The 15,226-nt window shown below is 43.4% G+C and overlaps 3 protein-coding genes across 7 annotated transcripts; 1 reads left to right on the top strand and 2 right to left on the bottom strand.

Moving 5' to 3' along the window:
* The first annotated feature begins 9,032 nt into the window (after window positions 1–9,032).
* Window positions 9,033–10,915, top strand: LOC9636893 (heptahelical transmembrane protein ADIPOR1). The gene is made up of 3 exons (XM_024679413.1): window positions 9,033–9,770; window positions 9,898–10,129; window positions 10,199–10,915. Exons 1-3 carry the CDS (start codon window positions 9,415–9,417, stop codon window positions 10,841–10,843), a joined length of 1,233 nt encoding a protein of 410 aa, XP_024535181.1. The 5' UTR covers window positions 9,033–9,414; the 3' UTR covers window positions 10,844–10,915.
* Window positions 10,821–12,243, bottom strand: LOC9636892. Of its 4 annotated transcripts, XM_024679418.1 has the most exons (4): window positions 12,004–12,243; window positions 11,063–11,949; window positions 10,978–10,999; window positions 10,821–10,916 (listed from the first exon to the last, which is right to left on the bottom strand). In XM_024679418.1, the coding sequence occupies exons 1-2, from the start codon at window positions 12,211–12,213 to the stop codon at window positions 11,134–11,136; spliced, it is 1,026 nt and encodes a 341-aa protein (XP_024535186.1). In that variant the 5' UTR covers window positions 12,214–12,243; the 3' UTR covers window positions 10,821–10,916; window positions 10,978–10,999; window positions 11,063–11,133. The 4 variants fall into 4 exon arrangements, with proteins under 4 accessions (XP_024535186.1, XP_024535187.1, XP_024535185.1 ...); XM_024679419.1 differs by lacking the exon at window positions 10,978–10,999 and having other exon boundaries at window positions 10,836–10,916; XM_024679417.1 differs by lacking the exon at window positions 10,978–10,999 and having other exon boundaries at window positions 10,867–10,977.
* On the bottom strand, window positions 12,228–15,225 carry LOC112347873 (soluble starch synthase 1, chloroplastic/amyloplastic-like). Of its 2 annotated transcripts, none has more exons than XM_024679411.1 (15): window positions 14,683–15,225; window positions 14,272–14,630; window positions 14,136–14,213; window positions 13,940–14,064; window positions 13,798–13,879; window positions 13,564–13,737; window positions 13,431–13,512; window positions 13,287–13,378; window positions 13,174–13,236; window positions 13,018–13,107; window positions 12,837–12,961; window positions 12,663–12,771; window positions 12,552–12,607; window positions 12,459–12,498; window positions 12,228–12,396 (listed from the first exon to the last, which is right to left on the bottom strand). In XM_024679411.1, the coding sequence occupies exons 1-15, from the start codon at window positions 15,050–15,052 to the stop codon at window positions 12,238–12,240; spliced, it is 2,004 nt and encodes a 667-aa protein (XP_024535179.1). In that variant the 5' UTR covers window positions 15,053–15,225; the 3' UTR covers window positions 12,228–12,237. The 2 variants fall into 2 exon arrangements, with proteins under 2 accessions (XP_024535179.1, XP_024535180.1); XM_024679412.1 differs by having other exon boundaries at window positions 14,689–15,225.
* Window position 15,226: the final 1 nt, after the last annotated feature.

Here is a 15,226-nt window from a genome sequence, read left to right as displayed (position 1 = left end):
CTTAAGATTTACATAGAGCTATATTAGTTAAAGCAATGTGGGGACTTTATGAACAATATTAATTTTTTTGTCTAGAAATGCATTATAATTACAAATAAAGATGTTAGGAATTATTTCTTGAAAGGTTTACATTCACTTTCTCATAATAAAATTTTGAAATTTAAGTTAAAGTTATATTTAGAGTGTAAAAAGGTAAAAAACAAATTTCCTTCAATAACTCACTTATGGAAGAATATCAACAATTATATATTGATCTCAAATAAAAATAAAAATTTCAAGAATAAACAAGATGAACAAAAACAAAGAGTGGAAGGGAAATTTTACTTTAAAGATTCATAAGTCATGGTTAATAAAGGTAATACTTAGCATTTGCTAGCTACTTCATTTAATCTTAAGCCCTCAATTTTTTTATCTAGTGGGTTCAAGCAATAATAGTTTCTACTAGTTTCTAATTGTTTCTAGTGTTGAGAGGTAAAATATAAGTTCTTGGAATGTCGCAACAATTATAAAATGAGATCTCATATTAATGTCATGAGGGAAGACAGTAGTGGTGAAGTTAAAAGGGTTGACGAATTGGTTAATAAATACTATGAGGAAGAAGAGGTAATTTATTTTCTTTAAATTTTTTCCATAGTCAATGCAAACACTAATCTATTGATGTATTTTATAAACTTTATTTATGGAAATCAAATCCAAATGATAATTGACATAAGAGTTATATATACCATGATATCCAAAGAATTTATTAAATTGTTAGGCTTGAAAGATGAGTAAATGTCTCTCATGTAGTTTCAATTTACAAAAGGTGGATAAGTAGCCAAAAAATTTATGAATAGTGTACTAATAAATATATCAAAGTGGAAAGAAAAATTGAATTTAATTGTGTTAAAAATACCAAACTTTTAGATGGTGTTTAGTATGGATTTCTTTAACAAATATATCCTTAGAATATATTTGTTGAGTGGATTTAAATAGAGTTGAATCACATTGAGGTTAAAAGGTTATTCTCATATATCCTTTTAGTTGCAAATCACTCATTTAGAAATTAAAATACTAGGTTCTTGATTACAAAAGCAACTAAAAGAACATTTAAAAAAATATGTAAAATCTTTTAGGTTTAAATTCAAATAAGCATATGTTATAAAGTTGTTGTCAAGGAATCAAGATACTTTTTTAACAAATTTACCACCAAGGTTTTCTCTTAACTATAAAGTTAATCATTACATTGAGATTGTTTTAGATTCTAAATCACATACAAAGGTTCCATATTATTTACACATCAAGAAAATGGTTAAACTTAAAAAGCAACTCATGAAGGTTATTGCCAAAAGTTATATATGCATTTTTTACCTATTTGACTAACTCTTAAAGGTTAAGTACTTTATTTGACCTGATTTACAATCCAAGTATCATCAAATATGGATTATAGATCAAGATGTGGAAAAAATAACCTTTAAAATTCATTATAGATCCTATAATATAGCATATATGATCATGGGATAAAATTTTTGATATATTGTTGTTGTGGATCCTTGAGAACCTTAGTGGATAAATGGGGATAACTAAAGGTAAATAATTGTTTCTTTTCCAATTGGCTTAAGAGGAGAGAGATATGTTGAGATAAATGTGGTATTAGAGAAAATATAATATACCTTTAAATATGATATATTTATACCCCTAAAATTAAAATCATATGTATTGGCCATTCATGAGTACGTCCTTTGTTTTGTAAAGCATCCATAGACGAAGATATCCACTGTGGGATTGCAATATAGGTGGATAATTGATTGCTTCACATAGAATAATTGGTTTATATAATAGAAAGGTTGGTAGATTTAGTATGGCTTAGTAATAATCAATAAAAACATTAACACTTTGAAAAGGGGGGTGAGTGTAGCATATATAATCTTGAGATGAGATTCAAACATATTGTTATTCTAAGCAATTACCCCTTTTTCTAATTGGCTTTAGAGGAAAGAAACTCCCCACCTCCATCCCAAAGAGAAAGCCTAATCCCTTAAAAAGGGGTGAGGACCATTAAGCTTTATCATATTTAAGTGGGGTAATATTCCACTTAAGTTGGGAGCATTGTAGGTTTTCCCTTTTAGAAATAGGAATTGCTTTTAATCACTTATTTGAAGAGTATCTTTAGCACTCATGAAGTTCATGTTTACTCCCACCCAAGTACTAACCTTTAGTTAGTCTCAACCCTAACTCAATTTAAAAGCATCACTAAAAAATTCTTTCAAAACTAAGTTTATAACTTTATATTATACTTTTGGAACCTTTTGCAACACCCTTTCCGCCCCTTCTGCCCCCCCCCCCCTCTCTATAGTACTTTAACTATGACACTTTGGTGAGTTGGTTCTTTATAATTATATCAACGACAAACACACATAACACTAAAGCATACATACCTGCATAAAGTTCATTGAAATAATAGAGTACCTAACCCAACCAACTTGACCATCTCGAACTTCCTAAATAGTCTGAATAACCAAATTAAGTTGAAAAACACTTCTCAATCAATAATCTCATTTATTTATAATTTTGTTTCCTTAGGGCTTTGTCAAATCTTTGAGTTGAGCAACATAAGTATCATATATATGAACTTGAATAAGCTGTATTGAAAAACAAACACAAAATGATAGGGTGACATATTTATATGCAAAACTACTTGCAAGAGTACAATATTATCCTTAAATTAGATTACTGTTGCAAGTTAATATTGGGATTGTTTTAACAAGTTCATTATTCATAATTCCATTGCTATTATAAAAGCATGAAAAAACAGAAGTAAAAAAAGAAAGAGTTGTAAGGAAAAATGAAAAAGAAAAAGTAACAATATATAAAAAATGAAAAAACTAACAACCACCAAAAAAAGAAGAGAGAAAAAGAAGTAACTAATTTTTTCTTTTTAAATTAAAGCAACAAAGAAGAAAAAATTGAAAGTTAAAGAGTAAAGGAATAGGAAGTAATGAAGATAAAACTTAAGAAAGAAGCTAAAAGAAAGAATAATTCTTAAAATTTCCAATGCTAAGTTTATGATTCATTTAGTATTTTTTAATATGAACTTAAGCCTTTTACTTTAGTTCTAAAACTTGCAAAACTATGCCATCTTATTAGAATGGAATTTTTTTATTACTTACTATGATAATATAAGTAATTGAGAAAATGATATAGTGTTTGATATTACAAAGTTGTACTACATTTAGCATTAAGCATTGTTATATTTATTTATCAAAACTAATTTAAATGCAATATTTGTTGAAATAATATGTTGCAGACTAAAGAAATTTTGGAAAAAATAATTATGATAAAATTAAATCCATAGATAATGCTGGATTTAATTGATATAAATAAAAATAATATATAAACTTATTTAGTTTATTTATATCCTAAACCTTTTAAATTGTTTTATAAGAAATATTTGAAATTTTTATATTTGTTAAATTATTATTTTATGGAGTGCCATCAATTATTGTAAGTATAAACATAAGTTCACAATCAAGAGATTATGTTTGAATTTCATAGTAAAATTAAATTGCAATGTAAAATAGAGATGGATGATTATAAATGAGGTGTAATTGTAAATGTTTTTCTTTATAAAATTAAAAACTATTTAAAAAACAAAAAAACATTTATATATTTATACTTAAATCATTTGCTCCTATAAACTTTTGCATACATAGAAACCGTTTACTAATTTAGAAGATGCAGTGATGTCATACTCTGACATAATAAATTTAGTGAATAATTTTTTACTAAATAAAATTTTAGTGAATAATTTAATAAATAATTGTTTGATGATTTAGGTGGATTATTTGTCATTCATTCTTATGAATGTGTGGGACTGATTAACTAAATTAAATTCACATAAATCCATAATAAGACTTTTGTAACATTATGTTTTATTTCTCCATAAATAAATATTATAAAATTTATTTCATTTTGTGGGAAAGTTTTCCAAGAGAAATATTATATAAACTACTTAAACTATATCATATTTATTTTTAAAGAAAGTGATTGTTCTTAATAAAAACTTTTATTACTTCATATCAACTTTGTTAATTTTGTCCTTAATTTTAAAATTTGAATAAATAAATCAACAAATTTTAAAAATTGTGAAAATTAAAGCAGCAAATTGTGACTGGTTGTGGAACATCTACTATTGGATATAAACGTGATTTGAAGACATGGGAAATGCTTCGTGATGAATGTGCTAGTTTCCTTGACTCATGCAAGACATTATCTGCAGCTAAAGTTGCTCACGCTCGAGTCAAGCCCTTCCTCAAGCCCAACGATGTTTTCATGCACAACAAGCTGATCAAAATGTATGCGGAGTGCAAGGGAGCTGTTGAGGCACTCCAAATCTTCAATGCCATCCAACACAAGAATTCCTTCTCTTGGGAGTTCATGTTGTTGGCATACACACGCAGCGGCCATCTAGACCATGCTAAGAGATTCTTTGGTGCAATCCCAGAGCCGAGCTTGATCGCGTGGAACATTTTGGTCGTCGCGCTTACCCAAACAGGGAATTTGCTCGATGCCAAAGCAGTTTTTGACAAAATGCCCGAGAGGGATTTGATCTCGTGGGCGAGCCTAGTTATTTTACAGGCCAAGCACGGGCTTCTTGAAGAAGCCAGCGAAACGTTTTCCAAGATGCCAGAAAAGAATCTGGCATCTTGGACGGCCGTTCTCTTGGCATATGCCCAACAAGGATATATAGAGGAAGCTAGAGCAATCTTTGACGATATTCCCCAGCGTGACCTAGTAACATGGACTGCCATTCTAGCTGCATATTCTCAAAACAAAGACTTTGAGGAGGCCAAAGAAATTTTTGATGAGATGCCAGAGAGGGATTTGCCAGCATGGAACGCCATGCTAACAGCATATGCCCACAACGGGCATCTTGAAGATGCAAAAGGGATATTTTGTGAGATGCCACTCAGAAACATAGTGTCGTGGACTATGATGGTCACTGCGCTTGGTCAAAACGGGGACGTCGACGACGCCAAATCTACATTTGATTCTATGCCACAATGGAATCTCTTTACATGGAATGCGCTTCTTACAGCATATGCCCAAAACAGTCTTCTCGATGATGCCGAGCGAGTGTTTCACGACATGCCTGTACATAATCTGGTATCTCAAACTTCTATGGTATCGGCATATGCTGGGCAAGGCGACATGTCCCAGGCTAGGAAACATTTTGACAGCATGCCGGAAAGGAACCTTCTCTCGTGGAACTCACTTCTTTTCGGATATGCCCAGGTAGGGAATATTTCTCATGCCAAGCAAGTGTTCGACCAGATGCCTCAAAGGGACGTGATTTCGTGCACGGCTATGCTTTCCGCATATTCGTTAAACAATGACGTAAAGCTAGCAAAGGAAACCTTTGAGAAAATGCTCAGATGGAATTTAGTGTCCTTGAACATTATGCTGTCCGCATATACCCAAGCTGGGCAATTGGAAAATGCCAAGTGCTTGTTTGATTCTCTCCCCCAAAGAAATGTGGTATCCTGGGATACGATGCTGGCGGCATATTCTCAGGCCGGGTATCTGGAAGAGGCCCAGAGGATGTTCGATTCCATGCCCCAACACATCCAGGTCTCTTGGAACACGCTCCTTTCCTCGTTTACTCACTGTGGCCTTCTAGAGCGAGCACTCATCCTTCTCTATGAGATGCCGGAGCGCGATTCGATCACTTGGAACACCATGATCGTTGCATTCGCGCTGAGAGGAAATCTCCCGCGAGCTTGCAAGATCTTCAATGGAATGGAAGAGCAAAGCCTTGCGTCATGGAGCGCAATGCTGGTTGGATACTCGCACAGTGGAAATCTCTCCCAGGCAATCGACCTGAGCGACGAGATGAAGATCAGGGGCGTACCTTTCGACGAATCTTGCTTCGTGTCTCTCCTAGTTGCTTGCAGCCGCGCTGGGAAGCCAGATCTTGGGAAGTCCTACTTCTCAGCCATGGCGGCGGATTTCGATCTCCAGGCCGGGAAGCAACACTACAGCTGCCTGATCGATCTGCTGGGCCGATCGGGGCACCTGGAAGAATCGCTGGAGCTGGTGTCGCGAATGCCATTCGTGCCCGATCTGGTGGATTGGAGGAGCCTGCTCGCTGCTTGCCGGAGCCATTGCGATCGAGCGAGTGGATCTCGCGTGCTGGAACAAATGCTGGAAATTTGCCCTCGCGACTCCTCCGCCTACGTGCTCCTCTCGAACACCATCAAAGGCGGGATGGAATTGGCGCGAGATTTAAATTAGCGGTAAAAACCTGTTGAGTAAAAAGGATTTTTCACCTGGATTCGTGCAATCACGTTTTGGCATTGTCTCGAGATCTTGACGTCCATCTACCACCGGATCGCGGCTTTTTTGAAGGATATTCGTGGCCGAGCTGGCAGCATCCTAGCCACGAGCAAATGATCACTGTGCATTGGTCCACGTGTCTCTCGTACAGGCTTTTCACATTCTTACGAGGCATTGGGGTTTAGATAGCTCGCTCATTCCAGGGGAGGAGGAAGATCGATCCACAATCGCCATGGCTGCTGGGACTGGGCCATTCGAGGAGATCATCGACGGCGGCGTCTACAAGTACTACGCGGATGGCGAGTGGAGGACATCGTCGTCGGGCAAATCGGTCACGATTTACAACCCCTCCACCCGGGAGGCGCAGTACAAGGTCCAAGGTGGGATTATGGCTCTTGCTGGTGAGAATTTCGGTCGATCTGTGTGGGATCTCGCGCAGCATGCACGCAAGAAGAGGTAAACAAGGCGATTGACAGCGCCAAGGCGGCGCAAAAGCTGTGGGCAAAGGTACCGCTGTGGAAGCGCGCGGAGGCGCTCCACAAGGCGGCGGCGCTGCTCAAGGAGCTCAAGGATCCCATCGCCGAGTGCCTGGTGAAGGAAATCGCCAAGCCTGCCAAGGATGCGGTCTCGGAGGTATGAATCTATACTACTTTTACCTTTGTTTTTTGCTGGATCTCGTGGTACACATTTGTTTATATGAATACCATCCACATTGTTTTCGTGGCTACAGGTGGTTCGATCTGGAGATCTCATTTCATACACCGCGGAAGAGGGTGTGAGGATTTTGGCGGAGGGCAAGTTTCTAGTCTCTGACAGTTTCCCGGGCAATGACAGGACTAAGTTATGTCTCACTTCAAAGGTGGGAAATAGCTTTTTTTTCTTCCTTTGTTGTGTACTTATATGTTTAACTGGCAGATCCCTCTTGGAGTTGTCCTGGCCATCCCTCCATTTAATTATCCGGTGAATCTCGCAGTGTCTAAGATCGCTCCCGCTTTGATCGCTGGAAATGCTATCGTGCTGAAGCCGCCCACGCAAGGGGCTGTTGCCGGCTTGCACACCGTGCAATGCTTCCATCGAGCTGGATTCCCGAAGGGCTTGATAAGCTGTATAACAGGAAAGGGCTCGGAAATAGGCGACTTTTTAACAATGCATCCTGGGGTCCATTGTATAAGGTATGTCTTTGATACTGTCTTCGTGGTCTGGACTGAACGGTGTTCTTTTTTGTGTAAAGCTTTACAGGTGGTGACACTGGTATCGCCATTTCCAAAAAAGCCGGGATGATTCCACTCCAGATGGAGCTCGGTGGAAAAGATGCTTGCATTGTTCTAGATGATGCTGACATTGATCTTGCTGCTGCTAACGTTGTGAAAGGCGGCTTCTCTTACAGGTGTTCTTGACGTCGTCGACTTGTTTTTTACTAACTTTTTAACTCTCTGGCAGTGGCCAACGTTGTACCGCTGTGAAAGTAGTGCTCGTCATGGAATCCGTGGCCGACGATCTTGTCTCCAAGGTGAATGCGAAGATTGCAAAGCTGAAAGTAGGTGCGCCTGAAGATGACTGCGACATTACTGCTGTGGTGACCGAATCGTCTGCGAACTTTATCGAAGGACTCGTGAAGGATGCAAAAGAAAAGGGTGCAACGTTCTGTCAGGTTTGTTTGCATCTCTCCTTACCATTGCCAATTCTTAACCGAGTTCCTTCGTTTCTTTGCCTGTATAGGAATACAAGAGGGAAGGCAACCTCATATGGCCATTGCTGCTGGACCACGTTAGACCCGACATGCGAATAGCCTGGGAAGAGCCATTCGGTCCTATTGTGCCTGTCATCCGGATAAGCAGCGTGGAAGAAGGAATCCACCACTGCAATGCGAGCAACTTTGCGCTTCAGGTACCTACAGCTTTTCTACATTGATCTCACCCCAATCAACATGATTTATTTCCTTCGCAGGGATGCGTCTTCACCCGGGACGTAAACAAGGCGATGATGATAAGCGACGCAATGGAAACCGGAACCGTGCAAATCAATTCTGCCCCTGCCCGTGGTCCCGATCACTTCCCCTTCCAGGTAAGCAACAGGAGCCACGAAAGGAAGTTCAAAAAAAAAAACTCACACGACTTTTTGGCGTGGCAGGGACTCCGAGACAGTGGCATCGGCTCTCAAGGTGTCACAAACAGCATCGCGATGATGACCAAGATAAAGACCACGGTCATCAACCTCCCGGCTCCATCATACTCCATGGGTTGATCGATCGACTCGATCAACTCGAGCGAGCGAGCGAGCAAGGGGAGAGTCTGATCGATCCGAGATCTTGATATGGTGAGAGATACTCACATAACTCACTCAGGTTGCTAAATGTTGCCTAGATAATGATGAACAAAGTGTTGGTTTTCCTGGCCATGGAACGCGTTGACTATTTTTCTGGGCCATAACAGAACGCGCGTTGACATTTTCCAAGCCAGCGGATTTTTTTAAAGTTAAAAATCTCCGAGAGAATATTCTCGGGAATCTTTGGTGAATTCAAATGTTGCGTCGTTCTTGGATTGGTTGGTGATGACTCGCGGGCGGCGATTAGTGGTAGTGACAAACTTTGCAGGTAAGAAAAATCTGAGCGCATTGAATGGGGGAGTGAAAGGGGGCGGGAGACGGTCCACAACGATCAACGGGAAGAGTCAACGTGGAGGAGAGGGGAGAGTCAACGCCTGGATTTCCAAGCCCGTCTCGCAGCGCATCGCTTTGACGATAAATAGGGTTTCTTTCCAACGTGGATCCATACACGGCCAGCACAGAGCCTTGTTCTCGCGAATTGCATTGCATTGCCGTGCACTGTGCGCTTCTTCCCCCTTTTGCTGTGCTGGGCCTCGCTGTGCTTGCTTTGTTTTTTAATTTGGTGGGTCTACCACTCCACATTCTTCTCTCATCGATCACGTCTCTCCCTCTCTTTCCCTCTCTCTCTCGCGCGCCCGGCTCGCTCGCTCCCTTTCCATTCGGCCCTCTTCTCGGCCCCGTTTTCTTTCCTGGAGTTCTTGAGTTTTAACGCCCCGATCGTTGCCAGGAGAGTTCTTGGAGGAAAGCAGCGAGGACGCGCGAGAGTTTGCGTTGATGGGTTGCACGACCCACAAGCCCACCACGACCAATTCCCCTCTCCGGCAGCAGCAGAGGAGCGAATCGGTGCTGGAGAAGCGGGCAGTCGTCAAGGAGGTGACCGTGTCCACTGCTTCGGCTTCGTCTTCCGGCGATCACCCTTCTTCCTCGTCATCCACGCAAGCCGGCGATGGCAAGAAGAAGAAGATCTGGGTTACCATCAAGGAGCAGTACGAGCTCGTCGAGTACCAAGCATTGCCCGATTATCTGCGTGACAACGAGTACATCCTCAAGTACTATCGCGCCGACTGGCCGCTCAAGCACACGCTGCTCAGCATCTTCTCCGTCCACAACGAGACCCTCAACATCTGGACGTAAGTTTTCCCCCTCCTGTTCCTGTTCTTCCCGATGGTGGAAAAGGAGCATTTTGGTGGAGCTTCTCCACTTCTTCCGCTTTTTTCGATCGCTGTTGCTCAGAGCTTCCTCTCGACTGCGATGCAGGCACTTGGTCGGCTTCGCCATCTTCCTGGCCCTCACAATCTACGCAGCTGTCAACGTGAACGCGCCCAGCAGCAACTGGGAGAGGCTCCCTAGCGTGCCGAAGTTTAACAAGCTCCAGGAGGAACTCGTGATGAGCGGCAGCTCGTCTCTGTCGCTGCTCATGCCGAGAAGTAGCAGCAGCAGCAGCGTGTTCCACCAGCGGCCAGGACTTAATGCCTCACACGTAATCCTGGTAAGTTTCCAACTTCACGTGGCTCGATCCCGAATAGAACTGAACTGACCACCTTTGTCACTCTACCAGGACGAATCAATCGCGGCAGGCGTCCCAGTAGCACCAGCCGAGTTTGCGCGATGGCCATTCTTCGTCTTCCTCCTGGGAGCCATGACGTGCCTGCTAACCAGCAGCACCTCCCACCTCCTCTCCTGCCACTCGAGGAGCGTCTCCTCGCTAATGTGGAGGCTCGACTACGCCGGCATCGCAGTGATGATCGCTACGTCCTTCTATCCGCCAATCTACTACGTCTTCCACTGTCAGCCGCTCTGGCAATTCGTCTACCTCGCCGGGATCACCCTGTTTGGAATCGGCGCGGTCTTCGTTACCGTCATCCCCTGCCTCCACTCTCCCAAGTTCCGAATCTTTAGAACCATGCTCTTCGTCTCCATGGGACTGTCCGGAGTGATACCAGGAGCTCATGCGGTCGTCCAGAACTGGAACATGCCGATGTGCTTCGTCGTCCTGGGATACGAGCTCGCCATGGTGGTCTTCTACCTCTCCGGGACACTTGTCTACGCTGCCAGGATTCCCGAAAGGTGGAAGCCGGGGTTCTTCGACATTGCCGGACACAGCCACCAGATATTTCACGTCATGGTTATCCTGGGTGCTTATGCTCATTACAAGGCCGCGCTCGTTGTGATGGAGTGGCGAGCTAGCACCATTGGTTGCTGAGAGAGGACAAGTTTGTACACCACCGACAGCCACCATTCTTTTCAATACAAACGTATTGAGATTGCTCGTCAATCTGTCACAAACCAGAACCACATATGTCGAGAGAAAGATCTATGCAGTCGTTGTGATTTTACCTGTAAGTCAGTGCAGCAGCAACTAGCATTGCGTTTGTTAATGAAGCAAAGATAAAGCAAGAAAAGAAAAAAAAAGATATGTTACCAGAAAGAACTTTACGGCTGCCTGATTGAGGATCGCATAAGTTAGTGGATGCTTTGCCGTTTTCACACTGCTCACGTTTTGTTGGATTGGATTCCCTTCGAGCCATAGTACTGCCCTGTTGTCTGCTTTGAGAACTCAGCAAACGTACAACCTTTCTTCCATCTCGTCTCCAGAGGTGGTATCACACTGATCCTGTTATCCCCGCTGCCTGTTTCGTCACCGTCTTCCAGTGCTACTTGACAAGAGAGGGCCTTATCCCATGCAGGCTGCAAAAATACTACAAACGTCTCTCTGCTGGCTTCCGGGTCGAGCTGAGGCTTCACGACACAATGAGCGGTAGCGCGAAGCTTTCCACCAGAGAAAATCTGCGCAGCTTCTCCCACCTGGACCAAAACACTGCCATCCGGTATATTCACTGCAGTTACTGATCCCGTCCAACTATCCATCGCAACCAACGAGGAATGACTCTGTCCTACAGATCCGGAAGCGTTGATATACACCGGTGCTGTCAATACTGTCAACACTCCGTAGTCATAATGCCACTGTTGCCAAAACTCTGAGCCACTCAACTCCCTCTGAGCTGGATCCGGTCGAGGAAGCCTTTCACATTCAGAATGGTAGTGAATGAGCCGGCCTTTAGCTGTCTGAGAGCCCAGAATTGTTTTCTCAAGTTGCAGTCCCGGGAGAGCTGTGTCGCAGACCCGAGCAACTCTGACTCCCACGTCTATTAGCCTGTAGCCGAGATGCCTGAACAACTCACCCGTCTTGAGTACGAGCTGATCGGGTGTCCGGTCGATCTCGCTACGAGAAACTGGAAGCTGGGCGACAAAAGACGATACAAGTCTGTCCTTTCGCTTTAGTGGTACATCTGATCCCAGGAGATTCTCCTACGAAGGAAGGAAAACCAGAAGATCATAACGTTAGAAAATGAACGCTATTACCTTGAGCACTGACTTCCGATCTAAGTCGGGCATTAGCGCCAAAGTTCGAGCCTGAGGAAGAAGTACGCTGCGGAGGTACTCCAAGCCAGGAACGTTACGTACCGCAATCATCCCTGCACCTCCTAATGCTCTAACGACACGCTCCCTGACCCCTACATCACTTGCCGCAGCTTCCAGCATCACGTAGTCGACGATCTCGAGGGAGGCCATCAGAAGAACCCTAAGCCACAGCCTCTACGATGTGTATGGCCTATCTATCGTAGCCCATTCGAACAGCTGCTCGTACTTCGCCGCTGCTCGATCCCAAGAGTAGTCTTGAGACATAGCTCTGCGCATTATGCTCTTCCATGAATCTTTGTGGTGCCGGTATGTACCAATGGCCGTCCACAAAACCTGTAAAGTTGAGAAGTGTTGAGTTGCTTGTTTATCTTTGGAAGCGAAGCATGCTTACGTACCCCCAGCATTGCGTCCTTTGTGCAAGGATAGAACGTCCAGCTGCAACGGTGAATATAAGCACTTCTAAGTTTTAGACATAAACTAGAGCTTACCCCGTCCCAGCACCTTGGCCATTGTTTGCAAACGGATGGAAGTCTTCCACAGTATCCTGATAAAAAGGACAAGACAAGTTAGAGAGCTTAAAAACTGTAACGAGAGCTTACTCGCAGCCCGCCAGTACAATGCACAACAGGTATCGTGCCATATCTCATGGCATAGAGTTGAGTCAATCCACACGGCTCAAATCTTGAAGGCATCACAAGGATGTCGCACCTGCAAAAAGCCACGCACAAGAATACTGTTAGCTCCTGTAAGGAGACCGGGATGCTTTCAGGTACCCCGCGATAAGGCGATGAGTAAGAGGTACATTGAAGCCAACCCAGCCTCGAAACTTGTCCCTGTAATGCGACTCGGCCCATCGCATCCACGACTCCATGGCAGCATCGCCAGAACCAAGCATTACCTGATTTTAGATAGAAAAACATGAGTAGATTCTTAAAGAGAAATTAAACTAGCTACCATTTGTATATCGTCTGTCATCAATGCTGGTAGAGCTGCTTGTAGAAGATCAGGACCTTTTTGAAAGTCAAGCCGGCCAATGAATCCAATCTGGCAGCATTTGAAATTTTTATCAGAGATGCTACCGCAAAAACACTCAACGTAACACATACTTACAAGAGGAACATCGGGACGAACGGCCAGGCCCAGTTCCTTCTGAAAGCTTGCTTTGCACGCAGCCTATACAAACAATAGCTGAAATTAACGACTCCACAGACAAATCAATGTACCTTTCCAGAAAGATTTTGAAAGGAGTAGTGAGCAGCGATTTGTTTGTCACAAATAGGATCCCATTCCGCCATGTTAATGCCGTTGGTGATACCTGAATTGAACACAGTCTAAGAAAATGCACAAACATCACGTACAAACAGTACCGCTAATGACAATTTTTCGACTACGTAATAGCCCATCAAGACCATATCCTCCTTCAGACGTGGTTATTTCCCAGGCATAACCCTTCAACATGTGCTCCAGGCAAATTAGTCTCAAACAATGGAAATAACCAACCTCGCTAACGGTGACAATCCGATCAGCTGTCACAAGTCCACCTTTTAGATGATTTACAGCTTCCCCCTTGTCAAAGGCATGCTTTCTGGCCCAGGTTGGGAAAACCCACTCCAGAGCTCCATACCATTCAGGAGGAAGTCCGAGTTGAGCGTACGTCGTCCCTGGTTCACATCCCTATCATGACAAAAGCAAAGAAAAGATCGACTTAACAAGAATGCGACTTATAGACAACACCTGATGAGTAATGTTGTGAATAACCACTATCGAACGAGCTCCTAGATACACCCCGTGACGACGATATTTAGCAGCTAGCAGACTGAAAAGATAAATGCCTGTGAGAACTAACCAAAAATGTGGAAGTGAAGAAAATACATACACTGGCACAAGGCTTGCATGCCAATCGTTTGCAAGAAAAATGCAGTTGTCTCCGTAGATGTAGCCTCCCAACGGAAGAACAAGAGGAGCTTCACACGCGGCATAGCAAAGTAGCGTGTACCGAAACTGTATCAAGGCAACTGATACTCACTTCTTTAGTTTCGTGACATAAAAAACCAGCGAAAAGAACTGGAAACCTGGTTGTCTCCGAAAGCACCACGACCATCGCCGTATGGATTCCCTGGTCTGTGATAGCAACAATGGTCGACAAAGACCTGGAGAAGCACAAGCCAGGGAAGTTAGTTCATATGAGAAAAGAAAAGAATCGATTACCCAGTCAACACCGTCTTTGTACTCGTGAAAGAACGCAACTTCATGCTGTCCGCTGAAGCAGCCAATCCTGATACGACACTGAGCATCGTAAGCCCCAGAGTATCTATGATCCGTCACACCATTCATATAACGGGGAGAAACCACCATAACCCGATGGCCACGAGCAGCAAGTACCACAGGCAGTGAACCGCAGACATCACTCAAACCGCCAACCTTCGAGTAAGGAGCGACTTCGGCAGCAACAAAGACAATGTTATATGTCTTTCGAGCCTGTTGCTTGGATTTCCTGGTGCCGGCTTGAATTTGATGGCCTTTGTCATCCTTTGTTCCCTCGGAAGATGGTGGAACTAGATCGCTCACTGTTTGATCCATTGAGTCAGTATAGAAACCAGAAAAAGTCGTAAGTTCTACCTTTACCTGTGGCAGTCGTGGACGGATCGATGATCGTGATAGGGGGCAGATCTTCCTTCTGAAGAACCTGCTTGCTCTGCAGTAGCATCTTCAAGTCCGGTATATCTCCAGAAAGGAGATCGTTTTGGAGGATGGTGTCATTGGTTCCAAAGGAAAAAATCCGCTTGGACCTCCAGTTTGGCGAAGAATGAGCGCGCTGGGATTTCTTTCTCTCCTTCCTCGACCTGATGCTCCCAAACGCCGGCTGGTGCGTGACAAACGACACGGAAGAATCGGCGACCTTCCCATTCGTCACGGTCGAGCAAGACGATGCAAATCCGCTACTAGACGCTAGCAATGACTCGAGCGTCGACCAGTTCCAGAGAGCCATACCCTGTCAGGCCTCGATCCTCCTCTCTCCTTGCTCTACCTTCTTGCTAGCATTGCCCTCACCTTGGCGATCGCTCGGCGCGCATGTAGGATCGCAGCGCCGCGCTACAGCGATCAGTCGCCACGGATCAAGAAATATTGCCGCGCTCACAGAAAAGAGAGGCATCAAGGGTTT

The sequence above is a fragment of the Selaginella moellendorffii genome, unplaced genomic scaffold (assembly GCF_000143415.4).
Source record: "Selaginella moellendorffii unplaced genomic scaffold, v1.0 SELMOscaffold_25, whole genome shotgun sequence".
Classification (NCBI taxonomy): Eukaryota; Viridiplantae; Streptophyta; class Lycopodiopsida; order Selaginellales; family Selaginellaceae; genus Selaginella; species Selaginella moellendorffii.
The sequence above is the reverse complement of the archived record's forward strand: the minus strand, read 5'-3'. Positions and strand labels throughout refer to the sequence as shown.